The sequence below is a fragment of the Trematomus bernacchii genome, unplaced genomic scaffold (assembly GCF_902827165.1).
Source record: "Trematomus bernacchii unplaced genomic scaffold, fTreBer1.1, whole genome shotgun sequence".
Taxonomy (NCBI): Eukaryota; Metazoa; Chordata; class Actinopteri; order Perciformes; family Nototheniidae; genus Trematomus; species Trematomus bernacchii.
Window position 1 is genome coordinate 1013595 of NW_022987531.1, and position 11631 is coordinate 1025225.

At 43.8% G+C, this 11631-nt stretch overlaps 1 protein-coding gene across 1 annotated transcript in view; it reads right to left on the reverse strand.

Annotated features, from left to right (window-relative positions):
• The window catches only part of fam98a (family with sequence similarity 98 member A), a 13456-nt gene extending 2225 nt beyond the window's left edge, over positions 1-11231 (reverse strand). Inside the window, exons 1-7 of the mRNA XM_034122489.1 lie at positions 11194-11231; positions 10295-10443; positions 9400-9534; positions 2760-2941; positions 1624-1704; positions 1421-1537; positions 710-877 (exon numbers count right to left, since the gene is read on the reverse strand). Of these exons, the coding sequence (XP_033978380.1) occupies positions 710-877; positions 1421-1537; positions 1624-1704; positions 2760-2941; positions 9400-9534; positions 10295-10443; positions 11194-11231 (870 nt within the window). The remainder of the gene's footprint in view (positions 1-709; positions 878-1420; positions 1538-1623; positions 1705-2759; positions 2942-9399; positions 9535-10294; positions 10444-11193) is intronic.
• Positions 11232-11631: the final 400 nt, after the last annotated feature.

The window sequence follows — 11631 nt, forward strand, 5'->3', positions numbered from 1 at the left end:
TATACATATATATTATATATATATATATATATATATATATATATATATATATATATATAAAATAGTTTAAACATTTCTAAGAGCATCAAATGTGTAATCATACAATGATCAGATCGCCTAACAAATTCATCCTTTATTTTCTCCTGTTGGAAACGTTTGAGCAGCATATACTAAACACTACAGTGACCAACTGTTTCATTCAAACCTGAGCCTTGATATTCATTTCATTATCAAGGCTCAGAGGAATATACAGTATACATTCAACTACACATTGGTGATTCTTGAAATCATTGTGGAGACTGAGAGACATACATAATAAGAGCTATTGATTAGATCATATGTGACTTCCTCAATTATGTATTGAGTCGTATATCTCTGGACTAACAGATTTGTAATTGTCCTTAGAGATAAGCTATAGCTGGCTCTCAAAGTTTCCTCAAATGCTTGGCAAGTGTTTTGCAGAGGACCCAGGGGGGGGGGGCAGTGTTGAGCACACACGCTACAAACAGCCACTGCACTGGTAATATGTAATCATCAGTTATTGAACTGTTAACTTCAAACAGCTTTAGCCCATATTTAATGGCCAAACATGTGCTAAGCGACACAGAACAGTCATGAGAACATTACTTCTTGCACTTGTAAACAGAGAGGGGAATGCACAGCATTGAATATTGCATGAAAACTGTTGACTCCTCAGTTTTTAACCTACCTTATTAATGGCACAGGCAGTCTTCTCCCGGATCTTGCCACTGCTCGTGCGCAGGATCTTGGAGAAGTCTTGTCGAGCAGCGAGGAGGTGAGCGACAGAGATGTTACTTTTGGTGCAGAGAGCAGAACGCAGCGGCTGGTAAACACTGGCCAACTTCTCAGCATGCGTCTGTAAAGAGACAAACACAAGGGAGGGTTTTCATTTTATGAGACAACAATCAATATATCCGCCATGTTTTATATATATGTACCACTTGTGGTGTGCAGGATTGATTTGATCTATTTTTGAATATGATAGTCAATCAGAAGCAGCGATTAAACGGTATAATATTGTATCATGTAGTCCACTTGGATTGATTTAATGGAATGACACAAAAATAAAATCGATTAGAAAATAGTGAAAGCATTTTCATGTTTTATAAAAAATAAACAATTAATCAACAATAGTCATACTAATTGATATTGACAATAATCGTAAGTAATCGTTTTCTAATGCATCTACATGCTTTCGGTGTCCATGTATGGCATTTACATTTTTGCATTCAGTTTCCTTCCCTTGTTAAACTCCTTTCTCCCCTCAGCAGGGCGAAGAACACACACGTGAACAAGAGGGGCCCAACCTAGATATTGCTAAGTAAACACAAAGTGTCCAGGCGTCCTCTGTGAAATGCTTCAGTTGTGCTTCATCCACATTGAGGAAGCTTCCACGTACCTTGGCTCTGTCAGACCAACCGAAGGACTGCACGGTCACATCGAGACGTTTCAACAACATTTTCCTTCTCATTTCATACTCCTTCACAAGTGCTTGGTTGATGGCTTCAATTTTTTCCTGGAAAAGAGAGAATGTTAATGTATTGTTATTTGTTGTATGTTCCTTAAAAACGTTCTGTTTCTTGATAGTGTTTCAGTATTCACCACGTGCACAGGTCCAAGGGCCTTCTTCATCAGAGGCTCTCCTACGTGATGTGGTGGGACTTTACTCATGGCTTCTTTCAGCTGGGAAGATATATGGACATTTCAATGGAGATCAAACAGAAAATACAACATATTAAACCACACTTAGGATAGCAATGTGTAAGGCTCATGTTGTTCTCACACAAGACACATTGTTGTACATTTATTCATGTACTGTACACAAGTATAATTATGAGGCATTTATACGAGACCTGTGTATTTTTCAATGTTATGCTACTTTATATATTTCTACTCTACTACATTTAGAAGTCAAAAATGTATTTTTTACTCCATTACATTTATCTGTCTGATTTAGCTACTTTACAGATTAAGATTATACCTTTGCAAAAACTACACTACAATACACTAAACAATAAATATAAAATAATCCAGCAGCAGTATTAAAGTAATTCAAATGAGTGCAACCTTTAGCAGCTGTGATAGACTAAAGGTGAAAACAAACATACAGCTCTGGAAATAAGAGACCCCTGCAGCATTATCGGTTCCTCTGGTTTCACTATTTATATGTGTTTAAGTCAAATGAACATCTTTTTATTTTATTCTATAAACTACTGAAAACATTTCTCTGTGTTGGAATTCAACAGACACTGGAATGGAATGGCTGCCATACATGTAGAGATTGAGATTTAAGAACAATTTGGAGCGGTCTCTTCATTTTTTCTGGCGCTGTAATACAGTAATTTAATAAACATATATGATTCTGAAATGGACCGTTATGCTTAACAACTACTTTTACTTTTAGTATATTTTGATGCAAATACTATTGTGCTTTTACTTAAATAAGATTTTAAATGCAGGACTTTTAACTGATTATTTTTTACAATTTAAAGAATAATATCTTATTACTTAATTTACCATTGGCATGTTTATGCCTAAACATAAAAAACAATAAAAAGGCATTGAGAAAAAGATTCAAATGATCGATGACACACTATGACTTTTACAATCCGACAGCACTGGAGTGTTTTCTGCAGCTACTGTCAGGAACTCCGAAGGAATGGCAGCTTGAGATGCAGCTAAACCCTGTTCAGCTTTTCTTGTCAGAGCATCTATCGTCTGTCTCCAGACCTACTGACCTTCTTCTCTATGCCGCTGAAGAACTGGAACATGGTGATGTTGGCTGGAGGCTTGGACATGCCCAGGGCCATGCAGATGCCCTTCAGCTCCAGGAACATGGGGCTGCCCGACTCCTGGCTTTTCTTTTCAGGCTTATTAACGAGGATCATCCTCGACGCCTCCAACTCAGACACCAGGAAGGCTGCGGAAAAAAATGGATGGGTTCAAATGTATTCACAGCCTACTTAGGTTTCAGAAAGTCATATTTAGAAACTGTTTCAATGCTATGTGAAATTGACTAAATCAAAGTAACAAAATAACAGAAAATACACCAGAAATGTATTTAAGAATGATTGAATTCATTGTTCTGGCATACAGAACTCCACCTGTCATAGACCAATGGTTGGTCAGCTGTCAAAAGATCCATGATAAATGGTACATATTGTTTTAATATTACTTTTTTATATTGTGTATTATTTGTGTTATATGTCTTTCTACTACAGGTATGTTTATATTTTAAAATGTACCATTTCTTTTTTCATTTTATTATGTCTAAACACACAGCTGCTCCTGTAACACAATAATTTCCCAATGTGGGATGAATAAAGTATCTACACATAAAACTGTAGCTGCTTTATAGCCGGCAGTTCAGGTTGTCTGCATCTTTCAAAATAAATGTTGCTCCCCATTTCTCTTTTGGTCTTGTTTATGGTAAAATTGCAAAGTTCACTGTTGGTCTCTCTTTGTGTCAACAATGAGGATATATTTATCTTGTGTAGGTTCAGTGTGAGGTTCAGTGTGAGGTTCAGTGTGAGGTTCAGTGTGAGGTTCAGTGTGAGGTTCAGTGTGAGGTTGGTTCAGTGTGAGGTTCAGTGTGAGGTTCAGTGTGAGGTTCAGTGTGAGGTTCAGTGTGAGGTTCAGTGTGAGGTTGGTTCAGTGTGAGGTTGGTTCAGTGTGAGGTTGGTTCAGTGTGAGGTTCAGTGTGAGGTTCAGTGTGAGGTTCAGTGTGTGGTTCAGTGTGAGGTTCAGTGTGAGGTTCAGTGTGAGGTTCAGTGTGAGGTTCAGTGTGAGGTTCAGTGTGTGGTTCAGTGTGAGGTTCAGTGTGAGGTTCAGTGTGAGGTTCAGTGTGAGGTTCAGTGTGAGGTTCAGTGTGAGATGAGGGTCAGTGTGAGGTCATTGTGATTAGTGTGAGGTTAGGTGAAGGTGAGGTTCAGTGTGAGTAGGTGAGGTTCAGTGTGAGGTTCAGTGTGAGGTTCAGTGTGAGGGTTCAGTGTGAGGTTCAGTGTGAGGTTCAGTGTGAGGTTCAGTGTGAGGTTCAGTGTGTGTTCAGTGTGAGGTTCAGTGTGAGGTTCAGTGTGAGGTTCAGTGTGAGGTTCAGTGTGAGGTTCAGTGTGTGGTTCAGTGTGAGGGTTCAGTGTGAGGTTCAGTGTGAGGTTCAGTGTGAGGTTCAGTGTGAGGTTCAGTGTGGAGGTTCAGTGTGAGGTTCAGTGTGAGGTTCAGTGTGAGGTTCAGTGTGAGGGTCAGTGTGAGGGTAGGTTCAGTGTGAGGTTCAGTGTGAGTTCAGTGTGAGGTTCAGTGTGAGGTTCAGTGTGGGTTCAGTGTGAGGTTCGTGTGAGGTTCAGTGGTGAAGGGTTCAGTGTGAGGTTCAGTGTGAGGTTCAGTGTGAGGTTCAGTTGTGTGGTTCAGTGTGTGGTTCAGTGTGAGGTTCAGTGTGAGGTTCAGTGTGGATGGTTCCAGTGTGAGGTTCAGTGTGGGTTCAGTGTGAGGTTCAGTGTGAGTTCAGTGTGAGGTTCAGTGTGAGGTTCAGTGTGAGGTTCAGTGTGAGGTTCAGTGTGAGGTTCAGTGTGAGGTGAGGTTCAGTTGTGTGGGAGGTTCAGTGTGAGGTTCAGTGTGAGGTTCGTGTGAGGGTTCAGTGTGTGGTTCAGTGTGTGAGGTTCAGTGTGGAGGTTCAGTGTGAGGTGAGTTCAGTGTGTGGTTCAGTGTGTGGTTCAGTGTGAGGTGAGGTTCAGTGGGGTGAGGTTCAGTGTGGGGTTCAGTGTGAGGTTCAGTGTGAGGTTCAGTGTGAGGTTCAGTGTGGAGGTTCAGTGTGAGGTTCCAGTGTGAGGTTCAGTGTGAGGTTCAGTGTGTTGAGGTTCAGTGTGAGGTTCAGTGTGAGGTTCAGTGTGAGGTTCAGTGTGAGGGTTCAGTGTGAGGTTCAGTGTGTGGTTCAGTGTGAGGTTCAGTGTGAGGTTCAGTGTGAGGTTTCAGTGTGAGGTTCAGTGTAGGATGAGGTTCAGTGTGAGGTTCAGTGGTGAGTGAGGTTCAGTGTGAGGTTCAGTGTGAGGTTCATTGTGTGTTCAGTGTGAGGTTCAGTGTGAGGTTCAGTGTGTGGTTCAGTGTGAGGTTCAGTGTGAGGTTCAGTGTGAGGTGAGGTTCAGTGTGAGGTGTCAGTGTGAGGTGAGGTTCAGTGGGTGAGGTTCAGTGTGAGTGCGGTTCAGTGTGAGGTAGTTCAGTGTGAGGTTCAGTGTGAGGTTCAGTGTGAGGTTCAGTGTGAGGTTCAGTGTGAGGTTCAGTGGTGTGTTCAGTGGTGAGGTTAGTGTGTGGTTCAGTGTGAGGTGAGGTTCAGTGTGAGGTGAGGTGTGAGGTGAGGTTCAGTGTGAGGTGAGGTTCAGTGTGAGGTTCAGTGTGAGGTTCAGTGTGTGGTTCAGTGTGAGGTTCAGTGTGAGGTTCAGTGTGAGGTTCAGTGTGAGGTTCAGTGTGAGGTGAGGTTCAGTGTGAGGTGAGGTTCAGTGTGTGGTTCAGTGTGAGGTGAGGTTCAGTGTGAGGTTCAGTGTGAGGTTCAGTGTGAGGTTCAGTGTGAGGTTCAGTGTGAGGTTCAGTGTGAGGTGAGGTTCAGTGTGAGGTGAGGTTCAGTGTGTGGTTCAGTGTGAGGTGAGGTTCCGTTGTGAGTGAGGTTCAGTTGTGAGGTTCGGTGAGGTTCAGTGTGAGGTTCAGTGTGAGGTTCAGTGTGAGGTTCAGTGTGAGGTTCAGTGTGAGGTTCAGTGTGTGGTTCAGTGTGTGGTTCAGTGTGAGGTTCAGTGTGAGGTTCAGTGTGAGGTGAGGTTCAGTGTGAGGTGAGGTTCAGTGTGTGGTTCAGTGTGAGGTGAGGTTCAGTGTGAGGTGAGGTTCAGTGTGAGGTTCAGTGTGAGGTTCAGTGTGAGGTTCAGTGTGAGGTTCAGGTGAGGTTCAGTGTGAGGTTCAGTGTGTGGTTCAGTGTGAGGTTCAGTGTGAGGTTCAGTGTGAGGTTCAGTGTGAGGTTCAGTGTGAGATGAGGTTCAGTGTGAGGTGAGGTTCAGTGTGAGGTTCAGTGTGAGGTTCAGTGTGAGGTTCAGTGTGAGGTTCAGTGTGAGGTTCAGTGTGAGGTTCAGTGTGAGGTTGGTTCAGTGTGAGGTTCAGTGTGAGGTTCAGTGTGAGGTTCAGTGTGAGGTTCAGTGTGTGGTTCAGTGTGAGGTGGTTCAGTGTGAGGTTGGTTCAGTGTGAGGTTGGTTCAGTGTGAGGTTCAGGTGAGGTTCAGTGTGAGGTTCAGTGTGTGGTTCAGTGTGAGGTTCAGTGTGAGGTCAGTGTGAGGTTCAGTGTGAGGTTCAGTGTGAGGTTCAGTGTGTGGTTCAGTGTGAGGTTCAGTGTGAGGTTCAGTGTGAGGTTCAGTGTGAGGTTCAGTGTGAGGTTCAGTGTGAGATGAGGTTCAGTGTGAGGTTCAGTGTGAGGTTCAGTGTGAGGTTCAGTGTGAGGTGAGGTTCAGTGTGAGGTGAGGTTCAGTGTGAGGTTCAGTGTGAGGTTCAGTGTGAGGTTCAGTGTGAGGTTCAGTGTGAGGTTCAGTGTGAGGTTCAGTGTGAGGTTCAGTGTGAGGTTCAGTGTGAGGTTCAGTGTGAGGTTCAGTGTGAGGTTCAGTGTGGTTCAGTGTGTGGTTCAGTGTGAGGTTCAGTGTGAGGTTCAGTGTGAGGTTCAGTGTGAGGTTCAGTGTGAGGTTCAGTGTGAGGTTCAGTGTGAGGTTCAGTGTGTGGTTCAGTGTGAGGTTCAGTGTGAGGTTCAGTGTGAGGTTCAGTGTGAGGTTCAGTGTGAGATGAGGTTCAGTGTGAGGTTCAGTGTGAGGTTCATGGTGAGGTTCAGTGTGAGGTGAGGTTCAGTGTGAGGTTCAGTGTGAGGTTCAGTGTGAGGTTCAGTGTGAGGTTCAGTGTGAGGTTCAGTGTGAGGTTCAGTGTGTGGTTCAGTGTGTGGTTCAGTGTGAGGTTCAGTGTGAGGTTCAGTGTGAGGTTCAGTGTGTGGTTCAGTGTGTGGTTCAGTGTGAGGTTCAGTGTGAGGTTCAGTGTGTGGTTCAGTGTGAGGTTCAGTGTGAGGTGAGGTTCAGTGTGAGGTTCAGTGTGAGGTGAGGTTCAGTGTGAGGTTCAGTGTGAGGTGAGGTTCAGTGTGTGGTTCAGTGTGAGGTGAGGTTCAGTGTGAGGTGAGGTTCAGTGCTGAGGTCTCTCAGGTATTGTGAGGTTCGTGTGTGGTCAGTGTGAGGTCAGTGTGATGGTGAGGTTCAGTGTGAGGTGAGGTTCAGTGTGGGTTTCAGTTGTGACGGTGAGGTTCAGTGTGAGTGAGGTTCAGTGTGAGGTTCAGTGTAGTTCAGTGTGAGGTTCAGTGTGAGGTTCCTGTGAGGTTCAGTGTGTGGTCTCAGTGTGAGGTTCAGTGCTTGAGGTTAGTGTGTGGTTCAAGTGTGAGGGTTCAGTGTGAGTTTCAGTGTGAGGTTCAGTGTGAGGTTCAGTGTGAGGTCAGTGTGAGGTTCAGTGGTGTGGTTCAGTGTGAGGTTCAGGTGAGGTTCAGTGCTGAGGTCAGTGTGAGGTCAGTGTGAGATGAGGTTCAGTGTGAGGTTCAGTGTGAGGTTCAGTGTGAGGTTCAGTGTGAGGTTCAGGTGTGTGGTTCAGTGTGAGGTTCAGTGTGAGGTTCAGTGTGAGGTTCAGTGTGAGGTGGGTCAGTTGTGAGGTGAGGTTCAGTGTGCGGTGAGGTGGTTCAGTGTGAGGTGTGAGGTCTCAGTGTGTGGTTTTCCAGAGTGTGAGGTGAGGGTTCAGTGTGAGGTGAGGTTCAGTGTGAGGTGAGGTTCAGTGTGAGGTTCAGTGTGAGGTTCAGTGTGAGGTGAGGTTCAGTGTGAGGTTCAGTGTGAGGTGAGGTTCAGTGTGTGGTTCAGTGTGAGGTGAGGTTCAGTGTGAGGTGTGAGGTTCAGTGTGAGGTTCAGTGTGAGGTTCAGTGTGAGGTTCAGTGTGAGGTTCAGTGTGAGGTTCAGTGTGAGGTGAGGTTCAGTGTGAGGTGAGGTTCAGTGTGTGGTTCAGTGTGAGGTGAGGTTCAGTGTGAGATGAGGTTCAGTGTGAGGTTCAGTGTGAGGTTCAGTGTGAGGTTCAGTGTGAGGTTTCAGTGTGTGGTTCAGTGTGTGGGTCAGTGTGAGGTTCAGTGTGAGGTTTCAGTGTGAGGTGAGGTTCAGTGTTGAGGTTGAGTGTTCAGGTGTGGTTCCAGTGTGAGGTGAGGTTCAGTGTGGGAGGTTCAGTGTGAGGTTCAGTGTGAGGTTCAGTGTGAGGTTCAGTGTGAGGTTCAGGGTGGGTCGTGTGTGTTCAGTGTGAGGGTTCAGTGTGAGGTTCAGTGTGAGGTTCAGTGTGAGGTTCAGTGTGTGGTTCAGTGTGTGGTTCAGTGTGAGGTTCAGTGTGAGGTGAGGTTCAGTGTGAGGTGAGGTTCAGTGTGAGGTTCAGTGTGAGGTTCAGTGTGAGGTTCAGTGTGAGGTTCAGTGTGAGGTTCAGTGTGAGGTGAGGTGTGTGGTGAGGTGTGAGGTGAGGTGTGAGGTGAGGTGTGAGGTTCAGTGTGAGGTGAGGTTCAGTGTGTGGTGAGGTGTGAGGTGAGGTGTGAGGTGAGGTGTGAGGTGAGGTGTGAGGTTCAGTGTGTGGTGAGGTGTGAGGTTCAGTGTGTGGTGAGGTGTGAGGTGAGGTGTGAGGTGAGGTGTGAGCAGCGCAGGGATTAATGTAGCTGCACAGCCATGTGCAACATTATAAAGGAAATATCTGTCCAGCTTTGAGTGTGGCAACTAGCCAGCATGAACAACACAGACACACCTTAACGACTACCTGCTGTTATTAACATCACTAGTTACACCTTTGTTTGAAATGTCAGGATATCTGCTGGAAGAACAGCTTACAGTATGGTGGAAAATTAAGCAGTGGAACATCCAGACTTGTTGCTCTACACACCTTTTTAAAAACACAGAGTAAAAAAAGAGTCGCTCTAAATAGCAAATTATTTGACAAGAGAAGTACTACTGAAGGCTACCAGATGTTACTTTGTTCAGTTGGTACTGTCACTGTCACACAATGTGTTTAGTATTGTATTATAACCAGGGATGGGGGTAACACGCTACAAAGTAACTCCGCTAAAGAAAACAAGGCTGAGGTCTGTGTGCAGTACTGTCCTTATTAGATTAAGGATTTGTGCTGATCTGGGCTTAATGAGGTTAAACTATATATTGTTTTTTGTCATTCGATTTATGGTGCATCTAAGGTGATGTTACAGAGTAATCCAAAAGTAATGTAACTAGTAGTGTAACTAATTACTTTCAGCAGTGAGTAACCAAGTAAAGTGGCATTACTTTTTTGTATAAAAAAAAAAAAAAGAGTTGCTGTATCTTACTGAGGAGCAGCAGGCAGTCGGTGCTGTTCAGGAACCTCTGGGTGATGTCTCCGCTGGCGAGGACAGGGTATGGACAGGCCAGCTCCGACAGCAGGCCACTCATCTCCAGCTGGAAGGCCTCAGCCTCGCTTGGACCTGGGGGGGAGCCAGGGTAGACGAACACATTAAACATGATGACATAAGACAAGGAAAAGGTCTGCTCTCTCTCTCTTAGGGTTGGGAGGGTGACTTTAAAAATGTAGTCTGTTACAATAACTAGCTACATGTCAAAACATCAGTACCCTAATCTGAATATCACAATATGAAAGTAATGTCACCTGATTACCTCAATATCAAATAAAAACAAGACAGTATAAATAACATTAAGATGTGTGTATGTAACAATGTAACCTTAGGAAAGAAGAAACCGAGATATTTCATATAAAAAATAGTAACAGTACATTTTACAAACTCTCTTTAAGTTTAATATATTAATCAAAAGCATAGATTGTATTTTTGTTTAATAAATCCACCTATCTAGGTGTCCACCTACTGCATTATAAAATAAATCTATTTAAAATAAAGAACACATTTATTAAATGTAGCAGTAATCTGATTACTTGTTTTTTAATGTATTTGTAATCGAATACAGCTACTTGTTTTTTGTATCATAATTATGTAATCTAACTACATGTAACCCGTTACTCCCCAAGCCTGGTGACAGGTGATTAAGAATAGCCCCCCCTCTACCATTGGATAATATCTTACTAATCAAGCCTAATTATTTAATATTGGACAATATCCAAACCTCAGCACGAGTCATCAACATAAGCACATATGACATTTGTTTTGCCATTGTCATCAACCCCAACCTCACAAGAGAACATGATAGAGAACAACCAGTGATGAGTCTCACAGTTAGTGGCGTGCACATTCTCCTCCAGCTGGCAGTAGAGCCTCAGCTCGGTGCTGATCCAGGCACAGAGCTTAGTGAACTCAGGGGAAGCTGCTCCTCCGCTCAATGCACCATCCAGAGCTCCATCCTCCAACAGAGGGCCCTGGTACCTGCAGACACACAGATCTTGTTAAAGCACCTCCACCCGGACAGGCACAGCGTGAGGCTCCATCAGGACAGCATGCAGCAGTGATAAGCTGTCCTGAGGTTCAAAGAGCAGACTCCAGTCCACACTCAAGTACGAAGTTCCTTTGCCTATCAAGACTAAGCACATTTAAAAACTGAATAACTAATACTTTTCTTGCCTATTGTGAAGGGTAATTGCAGGCAGTTCAGGTTTTCTACATCTTTCATAAATATTTTTGTTCTCTATTTTTCTCTTGGGTTTTGTTCTTGGTAAAATTGCACACAGTGAAAGGTAATGCCACCTCAATACTGGCACAGGACGTGTACTGCATTGTGAGAGGCTACAATATATTTCAGGATAGTAATTAACCAAGACAGACTGAATAGGTGGTGTATTTTTAGAAAGAGGAGCTGGAATGGGAAATGACAGGAATGTGTTGGAGCTCTGATGGGAATCATGGGAGCAGCTTGTGCTGACGCAGCTGCTGGCACAACATGTAAAAAACCTGTACGTCTATTAATACCGGTCAGCACACAAGTGGCTAATGTTCACATGAATAGCAATGAAAAAACATCACCGTTACACTAACTGTTAGCTAAAGGCAAGTTAGCCGTTATGCTAAAGCAAGCTACACTCCAAAGCCAAAATAAGAAAGACTGATAAGCTTCATTTGAATGGCAGCTTTCGCACATAATGTTCCCACAGAGGCACACATGGCACTTTTATAACTCACCCTAAATCTTCAAGAGAGACGAGAGTATCATTCTCCATCCCAATATTCTGTGGTTATGCTCTAAATCAGGTACTATGGAAGAGTTATCAGCCAGCTCAGCTGATACACGTTGAACTTCTTCTTCTACTTATTTATTGGCGGCTGTCAGACCATCTTAGAGGCGCCTTACCGCCACCGCGTGGACAGTGGTGGAAACAGGACATCATGGGAGGAGAAAACCTTCTGATGTCTGAGGCATTGGTGGAACAAGTATTCACATTCTTTACTTGAGTAAAAGTAGCCTACTCATACCACACTGTACAAATACAGTAAAAGTACTGCAACAAGAATGGTACTGAAGTAAACGTATTTTAGTACGATCAGGAAAATGTACATCAATTATTAGTAAAAGTACTCATTGCAGAATATACTCACATTTTTTAAATATTTTATAGCAAA